General features: G+C 35.3%; 1 protein-coding gene across 3 annotated transcripts in view; it reads right to left on the bottom strand.

Annotated features, from left to right (window-relative positions):
• Positions 1 to 20,114, bottom strand: part of GRID2 (glutamate ionotropic receptor delta type subunit 2) — a 1,644,075-nt gene that overhangs the window by 366,781 nt on the left and 1,257,180 nt on the right. For all 3 annotated transcript variants that reach the window (XM_027544060.1, XM_027544061.1, XM_027544059.1), the window contains exon 11: positions 2,502 to 2,814. In XM_027544060.1, coding sequence (XP_027399861.1) covers positions 2,502 to 2,814 — 313 coding nt within the window. The remainder of the gene's footprint in view (positions 1 to 2,501; positions 2,815 to 20,114) is intronic.

Consider the following 20,114-nt stretch of genomic DNA (forward strand, 5'->3'; position numbering starts at 1 on the left):
TTTTACTCAATTCATTGAAATGTTTAACTCTGTCAACCAAATCTTCCATATTCAAAAATTATCTTTACTTTGTGTGTGTACAACTAGATGGTATACATGGTACTTGCTTCTTTCTTGTCATTCTTTATAATTTACCACTGAAATCTCCTCTACCCATTCATTTCCACAGGGCTCTGTCCTAGGCCCTTTCTGGGCAGTGGTCCTCAACCAGGCGTATGCAGTTAAGAACAACAACTCTGTATGATATGATTCACTTTCTTGGCTTCAATTATCTCCTACATGCCAATATCGCCTCAATATATATCCAATATATAATCCAGCCCAGACGCCTTTTTTGTGTTTCTGAAAAATATTATCAAACCACTAACAAGCATTAGAAATATACCCCTGGATATTTTACAGATACCACAACTCAAAGGCACCAAAATGCATGTCTTACCTTCCCTATCACACCTGCTCTCCCTAATTTTTCCCCCCCAGAAATGACATCAACATCCAATACACACAACTTCCCAATCCAGAAACTTAGCATAAAATTTTACCTCCTTTCTGTCCTTCAGTAGCAATCCCCATACCACTGTATAATTTATCATGTTCTATTAATTCCAATTCATCAATACCATTCTCTTTATTCCCAACGCCATCTTTCTTTGTGCAAGCCACTGTGCCTCTTTACTTAGTTATCATAATACTCAGATAATTTTTCTCCCTTTCCACATTGTTCTTTTTCAATTTCTTCCATTTGATAATCAGAATATTTCTATAGTTAAAATTTAAACATGTATTTTCCTGTTTAATGCCTTTAAATTGCTGATAATTTCCCTGAAGATCAAATTCAAATCCCTGCTATTAACAAATACATCTTCAGCCTTATCTTTATTGGTTACACCCTGCAATGTTTACTGCACTTTCCTTCTCACTTCTTGGTCTTCAATTCTGTCCTACCATCTATGTGTCCTTCCCCCATCCTCTTCTTCAATAAGCCCTTTGCATAGTTAATTCTGTCTGTTCATACAGTATTAACTCAAAAAGCCTTCTTTGCCACATCAAGATATATGCAGCCTCCCTACCTCTATGATCTCATAACAGACTGTGCTGATCTCTACCACATGTGGGTTTTACATGTTTGTGTCCCAAAGGACTTGTAGATCAATGATGGCAAAGACTCTTTTGTTCACAACTGTATACTCAGTGCCTAGCAAAGTTCTATTAAATAAAAGGTGTGGATTAAATATCTACTACATGGACTTTCTAGGTGGTGCTAGTGGTAAAGAATCTGCCTGCCAATGCAGGAGATGCAAGAGATGCAGGTTCAATCCCTGGTATGGAAAATCCCCTGGAGAAGGAAATGGCAACCCTCTCCAGTATTCATGCCTGAGACATCCCATGGAGAGAGAAGTTCGGTGGGTTATATGTAGTCCATGTGGTCAGAAAGAGTTGTACATTACTGAGCATGCACGGATGCAAATATCTACTAGATTAGTGATTATTTAATGGACCAAAACTTCCTGTGATAAATATATGAAGACACAGAAAGGTAGTGGGGAAAAGCATGTTTAAGGGACAGATTTTAAGTAAGAAAGTAGAGATTAAAAGTCTAGGTAAAACTTATGATTGGTCAAATGAGATAGAAAGGATGAAATTTAATGGAAGATCCAATAGCAAGTATATTTAAAAAATAAGATGCTATTGAGAGTTGTATTAATAAATATTAAGGCAAAAGCATCATGTGTCTCCACTGTGACACCTATGTCTCCTCTTCAATACATATGACGCATCTGCAAGAAACTAATAATGCCCTAAGTATTTTATTATTTCATTTTCTATGATGGCAGTAGTCTCAAATAAGGGATTTAATAAGTATTCTTTCTATTCTGAAACAGAGTCAAGTAATTATGTAGGCAAGTTTAAAGAGTAGGCAGATTGACTATCGAACAACACAGCAAAGACATTCTGTAGAATACAATGAAATTTCAGTTAAACAACTGGTAAAGATTATGTATTAAAGTGAAAGACATAGCATAAAATTTCTTATTGGAATCTTGAGGGCTTTTCACTGACAATAAATATTTTTAATACATGAAATGATGTCTCTCAACAAAGAGCAAGTCTCAACATCTCTTACATATGTAAATAATTAAGCAATATCTGCTCTGGTAGTAAGTATTTTCATCCAGTAAGACTATTTCTCAGAATTTCAGTTTGGGAAAATCTCATCTTGAGTTTCTTGTGAACCTGACATCTGACATTTATCTTTGGCTTTGTTGATGAACTTGAATTTACATCAAAAGATACTGTACCTTTTTTTTTTTTTTTTTTTGCTGGAAATCTGGTGTTTGAGGTCCACTAGGGAAGAATAGAATATGTTCTTTTCTGAGTGTTACTCTAAAGACCTTTTAGAACATTTATTGATGTCAAGAAACAGAACCTTCCTAACTGAATTCATGGCATATGAAACAACACACTTCTTTTTTATACTATACCATATTTTTTATCCTTACCTTGTTGTACAAAGGATCCATACACAAACCACATGGAGTTGTAGAGAGTGGTAGAAGTCATTGATCCCATTTGTAATCGTGGAGGATTAAGCCAATTCAAGAGGTAGACCAGTAGACCCACTAGAAGGACTGTGCCAGCAATGCAAGCCCATAGTGAGAGATCAAATGGTGCAAGACAAGCAAACATATCCACTGTCTTTTCAGCCCTTCGAAGTAGGACTCCCACTGAGTAGTCCATGTAACGTGTTGTAAAGTCCACCACATTCTCACGGTCTGGGGTGATGGTTAAAGCAGAAATTCCTATGTCAGCTCTCTGAGAAATGGAAAGAGAAAGGAACATGTTAGCAGTGTGAAAAACAACTTTATTTGTGGCACTGTAGCTTGTCTTGAGGGAAAAAAATAGACGCCTCAGGCAACATCTTAAGCGTTTTTATAAAAACTGAAAAGCACAGCAGAGACTTCTTAGAGAATAGCCATATGTGAATTTTGCATTTCCTACTGCAAATCTTAGCTCAGGAGAGTTAGACAAATTACCTTATTCATATTATCAGTGCCTGTGAAATCAGGGAAGAATATTTCAGACACAGGTAACTCCTGAAGGAAACTGTCTTTTTTCCTTGGGTAACTTTATCAAAGCCATCATTAACACAATAGCAAAGATAAAACTTATTCTAAACAATTCTTCCTGAGAAAATATTTCCAAGAAATTCAATATATTATTACCGAGTAAACTATTAGGTTATTAAAGACATTCAACATGGCATTTCATCCTTGGTTTAGACTTCTCTGCATCAAAATTTATATTATTAGGTTCTATATATATTAGAGTTTATTAGAGCTTTCATGGCACGAAGCTATAGCATCATACACCAGAAATTTCTACCATAATTTTATTTTTTAAACCTCAGAAACATTTTAGTAAACAATTAGATTAAGGAGACAAATACTCTTCTTGGAGCAATAACCATTCTTCTCAGAGTGTGCCTTAAATGCTCAGTATTTAGCAATCAAAATCATAGCATATGCTATTTGGCTTATATAATAAGGCACATAGAATTGCAGTAAAAGCACAGAACTAATGACTTCACATTTAAATTCTATGATGTAAAAAATATTTAAATATCTAAACTATGCATGTTGTTTGAAATAATGATCTATAGCTGTGACTAAACTTGCAGAAAGTTTCTTTCAGACAAACAAACAATAGTAAATTGTTGAATATTTTCACTGTTCTTTTTTTGTTATTGTTTAATGAAAGAATATAGAAATTGGTTTTAATGCTTTCGGAAGAAAAAAGACATGAAGAGTAACATGCCTAGTGGAATGCTAAATCAACTCAGATACATCTAGCTTCTGAAGTAATAACAGCTACAAAGATACTCTACCTAAAGTTAAGCTGTGTGTGTGTTTGTATGTGTGTGTGTGTGTATCAGCTCATCCATATATTTTGATGCTGCTGCTGCTACTGCTGCTGCTAAGTCATTTCAGTTGTGTCCGACTCTGTGCAACCCCATAGACAGCAGCCCACCAGGCTCCCCCATCTCTGGGATTCTCCAAGCAAGAATACTGGAGTGAGTTGCCATTTCCTTCTCCAATGCATGAAAGTGAAAAGTGAAAGTGAAGTCACTCAGTCATGTCCGACTCTCAGCGACCCCATGGACTATATAGCCTACCAGGCTCCTCCATCCATGGGATTTTCCAGGCAAGAGTACTGGAGTAGGGTGCCATTGCCTTCTCCGATATTTTGATGCTAGGCCCTGTGATAAGTATTAGAATAACTTCTCTCATTTAATCCTTACAATGAGTTATGAATTACATGTTTTCTTATCCATTCCACAGATGAAGAAACTAAAACTTCAAGAATTTAAGTAACTTATTTCAGTCCTCACACTCACGAAGTTTTCAGAAGCCAAATATTAAAGCTATGTTTTTCTTACTCCAAAGCCTGTGCTTATAATCATTTTACCATACTGCAAGAAATCACTCATTTGCCAAATGGCTCATATTGTAGGTAATTAGGATAACTAGTTTTAGGAAAATTTTTACTTTGAAAGAGTTTGAAATTTGCTTTTCTTAATTTTACTATTTACACTGCAACAAGGCTATATTATCATAAGTACTATGAATTTAGGCTTATTAACTGAGAAGTATTAAACTTAGTAACACTATGTGGAAATGAATTTTCAGAGAAATAGTTATTGCTTTCAAGCTCATGTATTTATTTTGCATTGTTTAGTTACTAGGAATCGGGTTTTTTTTCTGAAAGAAATGTAACCTGGATCCTTAGCACTTTAGTCCAATTTTTTCTGAGCTTCAGTTTACCTATTTGTGAAATAAATATAACTGTCTTTAGTATGACTATTGTGAGCTGACTCACTTATCCCAACCTCAGTGGTGAATAAGTAACTCCTCAAGATTCAATTAAATTCTCAGAAAACACATTTCCTTTTTCAGGATATTAAAGTACTGTGGATCAGTAATTTACGAATTGATGCACTAGGGACCCAAAGCACTTTATGAGTCAAAGTAAAAAAAATTTCCATCTAAGGAGGAATTTGCTGAAAACATATTGATTAAATATTTGTAAATGTTCACAAATATTTTGATAATGAATAACTAAATGTTTTACATTTAATGATTATGAATCAGAATAATTACTCTACTGATTTTTAATAATAGATACTTGCACATATCACACAGTAAGTTTCTGTAATGTAATAAAAATATCTAGGGGACATTGTGTTGTGTTTGTTATTTTTTCTTTTGGAGAAGTGAACTGATTATTTTGCATGTGCTAAAATATTTATTAAAAATAATAATTGCCTTTCCTGTTTCTATGAAGAACTTCCTAAATTCTAGTCTACTGTCAAACACTTGGTTATTCTGTGCTCAAGGAGAAATTCCCAGTCACCCTGTGGAGAGGATATTAGAATCATAAAATGGGCTTTTTAAACTGCACAAATGCATTTACAAACACAACACATACCCAAAAACACACACATTTTTCTGTCTCTGGGATTTGTATACAACTTCCTGAGGAAGTGCCTGACTCCAGACTTGTGAATCAGTAATACAGCAGACCATTGTGTTTGTTATTAGTATGTGATATTCTTTACTTCTAATAAAGAAGCTGTACTGTAGCAGAAGAAAAAGCAAGAACCACTGACTCAGAAAGATGTTCCTAAAACTTCTTGAAAAGGTCCAAGTAACCAACAATGCTCAAACAACCATGCCTTTCTTTCTTTCCTTCCCTCTTTGTCTATCATTTGTCTATGTATTTATGTATCTATGCATGTACGTATGTATGTGTATTTCAACTCACTTGTTCAGTTTCTACAATGACTTCTCCCATCTTTAGCCTCATAAAATATTTAATTTTCTCAGTCCCTCTAACTCTCAGAAGATGACCTCCACTGCTCTTTTACAGAGGACACAGAAGATGCTGAATTAAAATTCATACTTATTTCTATTTCTCAATCTCTATTCCACATCCAGTCTATTGGATTCAAATTTATTTGCTATGGAGAAACTGTCCTCCTATCTAAAGCCAACCCTCTATCAATAAACTTAACAACCATTCCCTTCCATTTCAGTTGCTTAAACATCCATTTATTGGCAATTTCATGTTGCTGATCCTCTGTACTTGGGCCCTTTTCTTATTTGAGATCCTCTGCCTTGGCAAGCCCATTCATATCCATTACCCCCATTGATCCCCATCTACACACATGATTTACAAATTTATACTTCTAGATTTAGAGCTGAGCTCTGGAGTCTGGAATAATTTATGTAATTATATAATTGATATTACTATTAGATGTCTCCAAAACACTTTGAATTTAATGTGGCCAAGACCACAACAGAGATATTCAACTCAGATCAGTCCTCTTCCGATGTTTCCTGCTTCAGTGGATATCTTTTCACCTAAGTCTTAAATCTTGGCAGTCTTTCTGTTGAGCAAATCTCATCTTGTTCCCTACCACAGTTTAAAAGCTTTCTGTGGATTTGTACCGCTTATAAGAAAAGAGATTAAAATCTTTAACAAAGTCTATACATCTTTGGATAGACTATCCTCCATCTATCACAACATATTCCTACTGAACCATTTTTCTTTCCAGCACTTCTTTGTGATGCATGATCTTCTTACATGCTGATTATACTGTCTGAATTAATTCTCCTGAAACTTCAAGTGAACTCTTCTTCATATTCATAAACCAGCTCAATTATCACTTCCACAGGGAAGCTATTCATGGGCTGTTTTGACTGGAATAATAATTTTGTTCTTTACACTATCAGGAGTATCCCTCATTTACCTAGCAGTTATACCAGTTGTAATTTTACCAATATTTGTATGATTTTTGACCAATGAAATTTTCTATTAGACCAAAAGCCCTGTGAAGGGAGGGACTGTCATTTTAACAAAAAAAATTGGCATATTCTTGTATCCACCTGACCTGCCTCTTGAGAAACCTGTATGCAGGTCAGGAAGCAACAGTTAGAACCGAACATGGAACAACAAACTGGTTCCAAATAGGAAAAGGAGTACGTCAAGGCTGTATATTGTTACCCAGCTTATTTAACTTATATGCAGAGTACATCATGAGAAACGCTGGGCTGGAAGAAGCACAAGCTGGAATCAAGATTGCTGGGAGAAATATCAATAACCTCAGATATGCAGATGACACCACCCTTATGGTAGAAAGTGAAAAGGAACTAAAAAGCCTCTTGATGAAAGTAAAAGAGGAGAGTGAAAAAGTTGGCTTAAAGCTCAACATTCAGAAAACTAAGATCATGGTATCTGGTCCCATCACTTCATGGCAAATAGATGAGAAAACAGTGGAACAGTGTCAGACTTTATTTTTTTGAGCTCCAAAATCACTGCAGATGGTGATTGCAACCATGAAATTAAAAGATGCTTACTCCTTGGAAGGAAAGTTATGACCAACCTAGATATTATGACCAACCTAGCATATTAAAAAGCAGAGATATTACATTGCCAACAAAGGTCCATCTAGTCAAGGCTATGGTTTTTCCATTGGTCAAATATGGATGCGGGAGTTGGACTGTGAAGAAAGCTGAGCACTGAAGAATTGATGCTTTTGAACTGTGGTGTTGGAGAAGACTCTTGAGAGTCCCATGGACTGCAAGGAGATCCAACCAGTCCATCCTAAAGAAAATCAGTCCTAAATATTCATTGGAAGGGCTGATGCTGAAGCTGAAACTCCAATACTTTGGCCACCTGATGTGAAGAGTTGACCTGATGCTGGGAAGGATTGGGGCAGGAGGAGAAGGGGATGACAGAGGATGAGATGGCTGGATGGCATCACCAACTCAATGCACATGAGTTGGTGATGGACAGGGAGGCCTGGTGTGCTGTGATTCATGGGGTTGCAAAGAGTCAGACGCAACTGAGTGACTGAACTGAACAGTATCCAGCACACTTATTTGAAATAGATTCATCATCAATAAGTTCTTCCTTCATATATGAAGGAAGGTGTAACATTTACTAGATATTTTAACCAGTTCTTATAAGTTTTCTATTTCTCAGCATAACTGACAAAGAAGGGATGTTACAGAATAAAAATAAAATGGTAATATAAGAACATACTGTTTGATAGAAGTGATAGATTTATATCTTAATTATTTCAATAATTAAAATCAGGTTCCTGCTTTATCAATATACTTATGTTTATGTTATTTACCATTAGCTAAGGTAGAGTCTACTAGGGCAGATTCAATATATTACAAACTATTATTATATGTCAAGTATTTAATGTAAAAGTGCTTATTTGAATTTTGATAAGATCTAGCACTAAAACTATTGTAGAATATAAATATTTTTCAACTGTTTTAATTACACAGTTGCAGCATTTACCTTGACAGGAAATAGAAGATTTACATTATTCTAGTCATATAAAGAGATGGATGGATAATACAATGAAAGTGAAGTAAAAGAGTTAGTTGCTCGGTCATGTCTGACTCTTTGCGACCACATGAACTGTAGCCTGCCAGGCTTCTCTGTCCATGGAATTCTCCAGGCAATAAAACTGGAGTGGGTAGCCATTTCCTTCTCCAAGGGATCTTCCCAACCCAGGGATGGAACCCAGGTCTCCCACATTGCAGGCAGATTCTTTACTGTCTGAGCCACCTACAAAGCCCTGGATAATACAATGGGACGTGCCTAATAGCCATAGGCTCATTGACTTTCAGAAACTTACACACAAAGTATTGAAATACATTTACTCTAAATTTAATTTGAAATAAATGAGCACATCCAACAAATAGTCATGTAGTTTATGCTTGAACATAATGCTAAGGACATTATACTACTAATACCAATAACTATATATTTATGTAATGTTTACTATATATCTAGTGCCATGTTACATGCTCCACATACATTATATTATTTAATATTCTAACAAGCCCAATTATGAAGATGAAAAATTTACATTTGAAATATTCTAATTAATATAACATATTGATTTTATTATGAACTGATATATATTTCTCGGTATCCTCTATTAAGTATGTCTCTGATACATCACATTATAAATCTAAATATCTCCCTCTATGACAATGTTTCAAATACTTAGAGAACACTAGTTTATTCTCTACTTAGAAAAGTTACTTTAAAATAAAAATAATTTGTTTACTCAATCACCAAGGTAACTTTTCATGCAAAGATGGACTTAGACTAAACTTAGTAATGCTCAAAATTCTCCAAGCCAGGCTTCAGCAATACGTTAACCGTGAACTTCCTCATGTTCAAGCTGGTTTTAGAAAAGGCAGAGGAACCAGAGATCAAATTGCCAACATCTGCTGGAGCATGGAAAAAGCAAGAGAGTTCCAGAAAAACACCTATTTCTGCTTTATTGACTATGCCAAAGCCTTTGACTGTGTGGATCACAATCAACTGTGGAAAATTCTGAAAGAGATGGGAATATCAGACCACCTGACCTGCCTCTTGAGAAATCTGTATGCAGGTCAGGAAGCAACAGTTAGAACTGGACATGGAACAACAGACTGGTTCCAAATAGGAAAAGGAGTATGTCAAGGCTGTATATTATCACCCTGCTTATTTAACTTATATGCAGAGTACATCATGAGAAACGCTGGGCTGGAAGAAGCACAAGCTGGAATCAAGATTGCTGGGAGAAATATCAATAACCTCAGATATGCAGATGACACCACCCTTATGGTAGAAAGTGAAGAGGAACTAAAAAGCCTCTTGATAAAAGTGAAAGTGGAGAGTGAAAAACTTGGCTTAAAGCTCAACATTCAGAAAACGAAGATCATGGCATCTGGTCCCATCATTTCATGGGAAATAGATGGGGAAACAGTGGAAACAGTGTCAGACTTTTTGGGCTCCCAAATCACTGCAGATGGTGACTGCAGCCATGAGATTAAAAGATGCTTACTCCTTGGAAGGAAAGTTATGACCAACCTAGATAGCATATTCAAAAGCAGAGACATTACTTTGCCAACAAAAGTCCATCTAGTCAAGGCTATGGTTTTTCCTGTGGTCATGTATGGATGTGAGAGTTGGACTGTAAAGAAGGCTGAGCGCTGAAGAATTGATGCTTTTGAACTGTTGTGCTGGAAAAGACTCTTGAGAGTCCCTTGGACTTCAAGGAGATCCAACCAGTCCATTCTGAAGATCAGCCCTGGGATTTCTTTTGAGGGAATGATGCTGAAGCTGTAACTCCAGTACTTTTCCACCTCATGCATAGAGTTGACTCATTGGAAAAGACTCTGATGCTGGGGGGGATGGGGGGCAGGAGGAGAAAGGGACAACAGAGGATGAGATAGCTGGATGGAATCACTGACTCGATGGACATGAGTCTGAGTGAACTCCAGGAGATGGTGATGGATAGGAAGGCCTGGCGTGCTGCGATTCATGGGGTCGCAAAGAGTTGGACACGACTGAGCGACTGAACTGAACTGAGGATTAAATAAAAATTATTGATCTTAAAATTATAAAATATTTTAAAACAAAATACTGTTATCAGAAGTCCTCAGAAATCCTATGCAGTTGACTTTGAAGCAAAATTTTAATTTTACGTTGTTTATGGGGTTCTTGAGGCAAAATACTAAAGTGGTTTGCCATTCTCTCCTCCAGTGGACCCCCTTTTGCCAGAACTCTCCACTATGACACATTCATTTTGGATGGCCCTGCATGCCATGCCTCATAACTGCATTGAGTTATACAAGGCGCTTACCACTACAAGGGTGTGATCCATGTTGAATTTTATATTTGTCTTTCACCAATTTCATTCTTTGGTTCTTTTGATCTTCACATCTTTCTAAAACATTTGGAATCTTTACTATCAACAATTACATCACCTTTTCCTGCTCATTTTGCCTCATTTAGAAGTTTGAGAAGCAGGCTTTTACTTTTTTATCTACATTACTAGCAAAATACTTATGAAGAGTATGTGGGAAAGTTCAAAGTATCGAAACATGCCTCTATAGTGCTACCCACTTTGACAATAGTTCATTAGTTAACACTTCAGATACAATTTTTTTAGTCATCTACAAGTATTTTTACTCTACTGTCATCCAGTCAGTTTTCTCTATATAGTTTTTAAGTGCTTTGTAAAAGGCATTATTGAACTCAAAATATATGAGTAATCATATTCATTTTATGAATAGCTAATACCACCAAAAAAGAAAATGAACTGCTTACTTCATTGCCACCTATAACACATCTGATTAATAACCCATTCCATAAATATATCAGAAAATAAAATCAAATTCATTGCTCTGTGAGAATGAATTTTCTTTTCTAATTTTGAATATGTCAATCTCCAATGATGTAACAGCTCTCTTTTTCTTGTTTTGCACATATTATCTGTAGTAACTTGTATATCACCTCAGGAAATGCATTTATTCCCTTAGGATATCATTCATTTAGACTTGGAAACTTGAACCATTAAAAGTGCCTTAATTAAAGACTTTTGGACTGCAAGGAGATCTAACCAGTCAATCCTAAAGGAAATCAGTCCTGAATATTCATTGGAAGGACTGAGGCTGAAGCAGAAACTGCAATACTTTCGCCACCTGAAGCGAAAAACTGACTCATTGGAAAAGACCCTGATGCTGGGGAAGATTGAAGGCAGAAGGACAAGCGGACAACAGAGAATGAGATGGTTGGATGGCATCACTGACTCAACGGACATGAGTTTGAGTAAACTCCGGGAGTTGGTGATGGACAGGGAAGTCTGGCGTGTTGCAGTGCATGGGATGGCAAAGAGCTGGACACGACTGAGCAACTGAACTGAACTGAATTGAAAGGTGCCTTCAATTCCTTTAAGTATTTTCCACTATCATTCTTCTTTTTTTTGCTGCCCTGCATGGCATGTGGGATCTTAGCTCCTAACCAGAGATCAAACCTGCACTCTGCTTTGGAAGCATGGAGTCTGAACCACTGAACCGTCTGGGAAGTCCCTCTCATTTTCACCTTAAAGATTTTTTTTGCACAAAGTGGAAGAAAAATCATTATTGAAGAGCTTTAGCACATATTTAACAAGCCGCTAGGTCTATCCTGCCTATTCAACTTCTTAAAATCATACATTTTTTATCCTACTCTCCACAAGAACGAACTGTTCATAGATTTTTTAAAAATTTCTTGACAGTTTCCTTAAACATTGTTTTATTTCTTTGGTCTTGAAATAATATTCTAATGTAAAAATTTCAGACTTGCTTGGGAGAAAATAGGCATTGAAGAAATGCTAAAGAGGATGAAAAGAAGGGTTGGAGAGGGAGGGAAGGAGGGGAAGGAAAGGTGGCAGAGAAGAAAGAAACAATGTATTCAAGTCTTAACCTTTATTTAATGATATACGCCATGGCTTTGGGCAAGTGGACAAACCTTCATCATTTCAGATTACTCATCTGTGTAAAGAATAGATTGAATTGGTAATATAAGAGCCTTCCTAACTTGGAAATTTTAATTCTAAAAATCATTTATTTGGACCTTATAGTCATTTTCTGCTAATATGAGAATATAAACATTCTTGTTCTAAACACTTTACATTAAAGACCTTAAAGTTTCAACCGGTCTTTCTTCGTAAATACAATATGTCAGTTGTCACTGCCCTTACAAAAAAACAAAACATAATTACTGGGGGAAAAAACCAATCAAACTGTCAGAGTAATCACAAATGATTAATTTTCTCAATGTCAAGACTTTATGTATTTCTTTGAAAGAAACAAATAAGTTTTCACATGTCACTGTTATATATTAATATTTCAGTTTCAATCATATTAATAAAAACATAGTACAATATCCATTACTTTTCAAATATCCCACTGGAAGTGAATAAATATCCAGGCAAAACCAATGAGATTGTCATTAAAGTAACTTTCATTCTAAAATTAAGATTATACTTAAAAATTCTAGAGAATTTTTAAGGAACAAAATAAAGAAAACAGTCAGATCCCAAAGGATGATTACTATTGTAACTCCCTTAATGTTTTTATATATTTACTTTTACACTTCTATGCTTGGACAGCAAAGAGATCAAATCAGTCAATCCTAAAGGAAATCAACCCTGAATACTCATTGGAAGGACTGATGCTGAAGCTGAAGCTCCAATACTTTGGCCACCTGAGGTGAACATCTGACTCATTGGAAAAGACCTTGATGCTGGAAAAGATTGAAGGCAGAAGAAGAGGGTGACATAGGATGAGACAGTTGGATGGCATCACTGATGCAACAGACATGAACTTGGGCCAACTCCAGGAGTGGTGAGGGACAGGGAGGCATGGCCTGTTGCAGTCATGGAGTCACAGAGTTGGACATGACTTTCGACTGAACAACCACACTTCTATGCAGAGTATTTGCAAGCTCACTGAAAAAATGGTATTGATTTTTGTTTTTTGAAGTATGTTGATTTACAACATTTTATTAGTTTTAGGTATATAGCATAGTGATCATGTTTATAGATTATACTCCATTAAAAGTTATTACAAAATAATGACTATAATTCTCCATGCTATACAGCATATCCTTGTTGCTTATCTATTTTATCATACTACTTTCTATTTCTTAACCTGATACCCATATCTTGCTCTTCCCTTCTTCCCTTTCTCTATAACAACTAGTATATTTTTTATATCTGTTTCTTTTTGCTGTATACATTAATTTAATATTTTAGATTCTACATATTAGTGATAACATACAGTATTTATTTTTCTCTGACTTACTTCACTAAGCATGATATTCTCTAGTTCCATCCATGTTGCTGCAAATGGCATAATTTCATTCCTTTTTATGGCTGAATAATATTTAGAATGGTATTAATTTGGTTATAGCTTAGAGCATTATAAGGGAACTAATAATCCAACTAAGACAAGTACTAAGAATATTTTGTTATTGCATTATTACACTATAGCTACTAATATTTAACATCTATATAGTAGTAGCTATATTAGCTATACTAGCTATATTAGTAGTAGCTACATTATACTATAGCTACTACTATTTAACATCAATACAGTGCTTGTGTGTGTGCTAAGTTGCTTCAGTCGTGTCCAACTCTTTGCAAACCTCTGGACTGTAGCCTGTCCATGGGATTCTCCAGGCAAGAATACTGGAGTCGGTTGTCATTCCCTTCTCCAGGGGATCTTCCCGACCCAAGGATTGAACCCAGGTCTCCTGTACTGCAGGTGGATTCTTTACCGTCTGATCCACCAGGGAAACCATTATATAGTACTGCTGCTGCTGCTGCTACTGCATCTCTTCAGTCGAGTCCCACTCTGTGCGACCCCATAGACGGCAGCCCACCAGGCTCCCCCGTCCCTGGGATTCTCCAGGCAAGAACACTGGAGTGGGTTGCCATTTCCTTCTCCAATGCATGAAAGTGAAAAGTGAAAGTGAAGTCGTTCAGTTGCGTCCAACTCTTAGCGACCCCATGACCGCAGCCCACCAGGCTCCTCCGTCCATGGGAGTTTCCAGGCAAGAGTACTGGAGTGGGTTGCCATTTGCCTTCTCCATTATATACTGCTGCTGCTAGTAAGCACTAAATAAATTGCTAAGATTGGGCAGTACTGGGATAGTAATGAGCTAAAACTAGTCAATCTTAAAGGAAATCAGCCCTTTAGAAGTACTAATATTCAGGCTGAAACTCCAATACTTTGGCCACCTGATGGGAAGAACTTACTCATTGGAAAAGACCCTCATGCTGGGAAAGACTGAAGGCAGAAAGAAAGGAGGGTGACAGAGGATGAGATGGTTGGATGGCAGGTTGTCTCCACAGTCTATGTGTTGTGAACATAATCACTTCCCCCTTCAAACAATGAGCTCACTCCCTCAGTGCTGCTCTAGAAGAATGTCCAATTTCTCTCCTGATTTGAAATGACTTTTAACATATGCTTAATTCATACAATCACACACACACACACACACACATATGTTCTGGGACTTCTTTTTTACTGGTCCAATTTCATACAATTTTAATTTTTTTATCTTTATGTCAATATTGTCAATATCTACAGTTCATGAATTTCTTGCTTTCTGTTGTTTTTACCTTCAGGTTTATTTAAGCTAAAGCTATGTAAATATATCTTCCAATGTATTTTAAATGACTCTCATAAATTCATAAAGTCACTTTGGAATTCTGAATGGACTCAAAGATAATTTACTTTGGTCAAAAATATTTTAATAGTCTTTGGATCTAAGAACATTATATTTTTCTATTTATTCTAGTCTATTCAAGTCTATTTTTTCTCTTTTAGAGCACAACCATATATATTATTTTAAAATAACAGTGATATTCGGCAGACAGAACCACAAATTGAGGAGATTTAACATCAATACCATACTTTAATCTGCAGTCCATATTACAACTTTGTCATTGGTCCTAATACTGTCCCATATTAGTGATTCAGTTCAGAATCATGTCTTGTGTTTAGTAGTTGTGTCTCTTAGTCTCCCTTAATCTGGAGCAGCAGTGGAGGATCTATTCTCTAAAGAACTGGTTGAGTTCACCTGTGAACCACTCTAGGCAAGGTCCTTGTGTATGAGACAATTCCTTGATAACTTTCGTATACATTGGTCTAAGTTCTCTTTTATTTAACTGGTTTAGCTAATATGTTGTCTCTTTTGCTGATATTTTCTAAGAACCAAGATTTAATTTATTAATTTAATTTGCTTAAAAATTTATTTGCCTTATTACTTTCTCCTTTTATTTTTATCTTCCTTATATCTTCTGTTAAAATTTGTTGCACACTTTTTAGCTTTTTAAAAAATTTATTTTTAATTGGTGGATAATTGCTCTACAATGTTGTGTTGGTTTCTGCCATATATAAACATGAATCGGCTTTAGGCATTTTTAAAAATTTTATTTATTTTTAAAATTTTTTAGCTTTTGAAGAAGGAATTAAATATGTTTATTTCCACTTTTTAATTTTTATTGATACAGGTTTTTAAGACTATAAATAATTCCTTATAGATTCAGATATGTAGTGATTTATTTCTAATTAATTATTTATTTTTGCTGCTTTCAGTCTTCGTTGCTGCATGCAGGCTTTCTCTAGTTGTGGTGTGCATGCTTCTCATTGCGGTGGCTTCTCTTGTTGCAGAGCACCAGCTCTAGGCATGCAAGTTTCAGGAGTTGTAGCAAAAGGGCTTAGTTGTTGTGAGACAGGTGGGATCTTCCTGGATCAGGGGTCAAACCTGTGTCCCCTGCGTTGGCCTGTGTAGATCCCCTGTGTAGATTCTTAAGCATTGGACCACCAGGGATGTCCTGTAGTGTTTTCATTACCACTACTTGAAAAAAGTCAGCAATATATATATTTGTATCTCTCCTTTCTCTTCAAGAGTTGTTTAATAGACTTCATTAATTTCAGACGGAAAGATTTTTTAAATTTTGTTTTTTTTCTAGTTTTATTGTATTTGGATCAGAGAAAGTTATTTGTAATATATCCTCCTCAATGGACCTTAATGGTGTTTTCCATGAGACCTAATCTATTACTGATTTTTGTGAATTTTTCATGTTTGCTTGAGAAAACAGTGTATTATCAGGATGTTATGTTTGATATATATACAAAAATGTATTAATATTTCATTGTTTATGTTATTTATTATTGTTTGAATTGTGTTATATTTACTGTGTTTTTCTCTGTAATGTGTTTTTGATGTTTTTTAACTTTTAAAAAGATCTGTACTTTTGTTATAGTGGTTAACTTTATATTTATACCTTTTATAGTGCCTTTACTACTTTTCTTTCCTGCTTAACCTTTTTTCTCTAAGTTTTAAATGAAATAGGTGACTCATACTATAGTTAATAATGATATTCTATTTTCCCCTTTCTTTCCTTCTTTTTCTCCCAGTGTTTAATAAAGCCATTGTTTCACTTTTATAACATATGACGATTTCATATTATCATTTAACCCATGTTTCTAACCTTGTTTTAGCATCAGTTTTACAGTCTTAAATGTACTAAAGGACCATGATTAGTCATTTTACTAAGTTTCTCCTGTTATTTCTTGGTCAAAAGAAGCTCATACTCTGCTAGTTTCATTTCGAGGGGCTCATGTGTCCACTTTTCTCTTAGCACTTGTTTGTTTGAAACTGTTTTCTCTGTAGACATGACGGAGATCTTGAATGGATATAGGATCTCTGGCTAGCACTTAAAAAAACAAATCTTGATAGTGCTTCTGTAGTGCTGGCTTGCTTTGTGTGTAGCTCTTGAGAAGTCTGATAGTGATTTAACTTTTTACCATTAAAAACAGTTTGATCCTTTTGCGTTGAGGATTTTTTTCTTTGTCTTTTAAGTTTAATAATTCTTACTAAGCTATAGTTCAGAGTTTATTGTCCTGAATTAGTCTTTCTAGGAATATTAAGTACATTTGTTTCATTTTCCAGAAGTTACTTAGATTAAAGATTTAAACATTAATTGTATCATTGTGTGTTTTGCTTCTTTAGAGACTTCAAATACATGTATTATATTTTTGGCCTATTTTTCATTTTGTTTCTTTCACTCTGAACCTTTTGCTTCTTCAATTTTAATTATTTTCTTTATTATTCTTCAGTGTAATTTAATTTAATCTCCTTTGAGCAATTTGTAATTCATGTCCTATACTTTTTGTCTTTTGTTTTTCAAAACATATCCTGAGATTTATTGGATTTCTTTGTCATTTGACCATTTCCATGATTAGCTTTTGAATTTATGATTCTGTTAGATTTTCTTTTTAAAACATTTCAAATGGCTATTTGAGGCATTAACTTCAGTTGGAAGTGTTATGTTATAATTTTATTTTGCTCTATGGTTTGTCTTATGTGAGGAAAACGTTAACCAGCTTTAAAAATACATTGACATACTTTCTTTTCTTCTTAGAGTAGCTCTGAATAGAACTTGTCTAATTATTTTTCTATTCCTGGAAAACTTGTAGACAAGATTCCTTGTTCAATAGAGCTCCCTTCTCTCAGTGCAGTAACAAGTGCTTTTTTTACTGGAGGATTTTGTGGGTGGGTGGCAGGCGGGTGGTATGTACTGTTTCTGCTTAGTTTTTACAGAATTCTTAACTTTGCTCTTTAATGGCCTTCTACATTCACTACCATGGCTTCATGGAGCACGTGTCTTCCCTCTTCACTCCTGCTGCTCCAGAAGTAAAGCCTTCCTGAGGGTACTGTCCTGGTGCACTTTCTTTTAAGTCCCTTTCCCTCGGCCAGTGTTGTGGATCACCAAGTTTCAGATTTGTTTTCTGCACATTAACACTTGGTATTAAACTTTCTCTTTCTGAAAGTTATTTTAGCTCTGCTTCTCGCAAGTTCTCTGCTTCCTTTTCTTCTTTCTTAAGAAATCACTTATGCCTTCCTTCCTCTCTCTTCTCATCCATAGACTTGCAATTTCACTTGGGACTTCACTGTTAGCTCTGTTGGAATTTGATACTTACTTATTTGTAAGTTAAACATTGCCCAGATTTTAGTTGTTAAAAACATGAGAAAAGATAATTTCTAACTTGAATTTCCAAAGAAATGTGGAAATTTGTCAGGTAAGTTAAATCATATGAGTCCATTTAGCTCAATATGGAAGATAGGCCAAGGTAAAGGAAAAAAAACAAAACAAAACAGAAAAACATATATTTCCGCACTGGAGTAAGACTGCCATCTATAAAACATAGAAAAGCAAAACTAAGGTGAAAAATAAGTAAATTTAAAACAGCAAACTAGAGAAAAAAGTGAAAATGAAAGTGTTAGTCTCTCAGTCATGTCCAACTCTTTGTGACCCCATGGACTATAGCCCACCAGGCTCCTCTGTCCATGGGATTTCCCAGGCAAGAATACTGGAGTGAGTAGCTATGCCCACCTCCAGAGGATCTCCCCAACCAAAGGATTGAGCCCAGGTCTCCTGCATCACAGGCAGATTCTTTACCGTTTGAGCCACTAGGGAATTATATTATAAAAACAGTACACAAATACATTTTCATTTTTAAATTATATAAAACCAGTCTACTTCTTATAAGTGAAAGGAATGCTCAAAATATCACTGACTTAAATGTCAATATAAACCAAGTTCCATGGCTGAAAGTTCCAGGCTGATAAAGCTTCTAGTGTTAGAAATCAGACTTAGATTCTCTCGTTCTGCTGCTCAACACAAATGTTCCAACTCATGCTTTAAGATGGCTCTTTAATCTACAGCCATTCCACTGACATTCCAACAAGGAAGAAAAGAGGATCAGAATAAGAACAAAAATCCTCTCTTTAAAAACATACCCAGAAGCTTTTCTTGAAACTTCGTTTTAATTCTCATTGATTAGAACTTAGTCACATGACCACACTAGATCAGGAGAGAAGCAAAGAAATGTATACTGTGGGCAGTCTGTATTTGGCTATAATTCAGGAGCTATGTTTCTGAGACAGGAGGGAAAAAATACTTAAGGACAATGTCTTTCCCACACCTTCACATAGATAACCATTGTTCTGAGATTGATGCATGTCCTTTTAGATTCTTTTCTATTTCACATATATAAATATATATGTATACATATTTTTTCCAGTATTTGATCAAACTTTACATAATATTATATAATATCTTTGAGTAACACATACAAACACACACACAGAGCTATTCAGTCTTTCTAAAGTCTGTGCAGTGTTTAAAGCAACAGCTATTTTTGTCACCTTTGAATTTTCAGCACATAAATAACAGATGGTCGGAACTCAATATGATTATGATTATGATGGTATTCTGATAAATTTAATCATTTTCCCTTGAAGAACTTTCAGAATGTTTCCTTTTTCTTGCCTCTTATAAGCAACAGAATTTGATCTTGCAATTTGGATTATATTCAATTGAAAATTGTTTCTTGGAACTTACCCCACTAATTCTAGAAATTAATATTTTTCATTATTTCTATAGATGTTTTGTCTCTGACACCACCACTGTGACAAAACAGTATTATTAATTTAGTTTTCATGTCATTGTTAGTCTTACTTCTAAGCCTCTTCCCGGAAGCCACAGGCATCCCTTACAGCTCTCTTTCTTCAAACCCCTACCCTCTACCATGCATATTCACATAATTATATAATTTTCAAGTCCCTCTAGCAATAGTTTAGCTTTCACTAGTCTGTCTATATTATCTATTTATCTATGTGTACCTGTGTGTGTA

Source organism: Bos indicus x Bos taurus, chromosome 6, assembly GCF_003369695.1.
Source record: "Bos indicus x Bos taurus breed Angus x Brahman F1 hybrid chromosome 6, Bos_hybrid_MaternalHap_v2.0, whole genome shotgun sequence".
Classification (NCBI taxonomy): domain Eukaryota; kingdom Metazoa; phylum Chordata; class Mammalia; order Artiodactyla; family Bovidae; genus Bos; species Bos indicus x Bos taurus.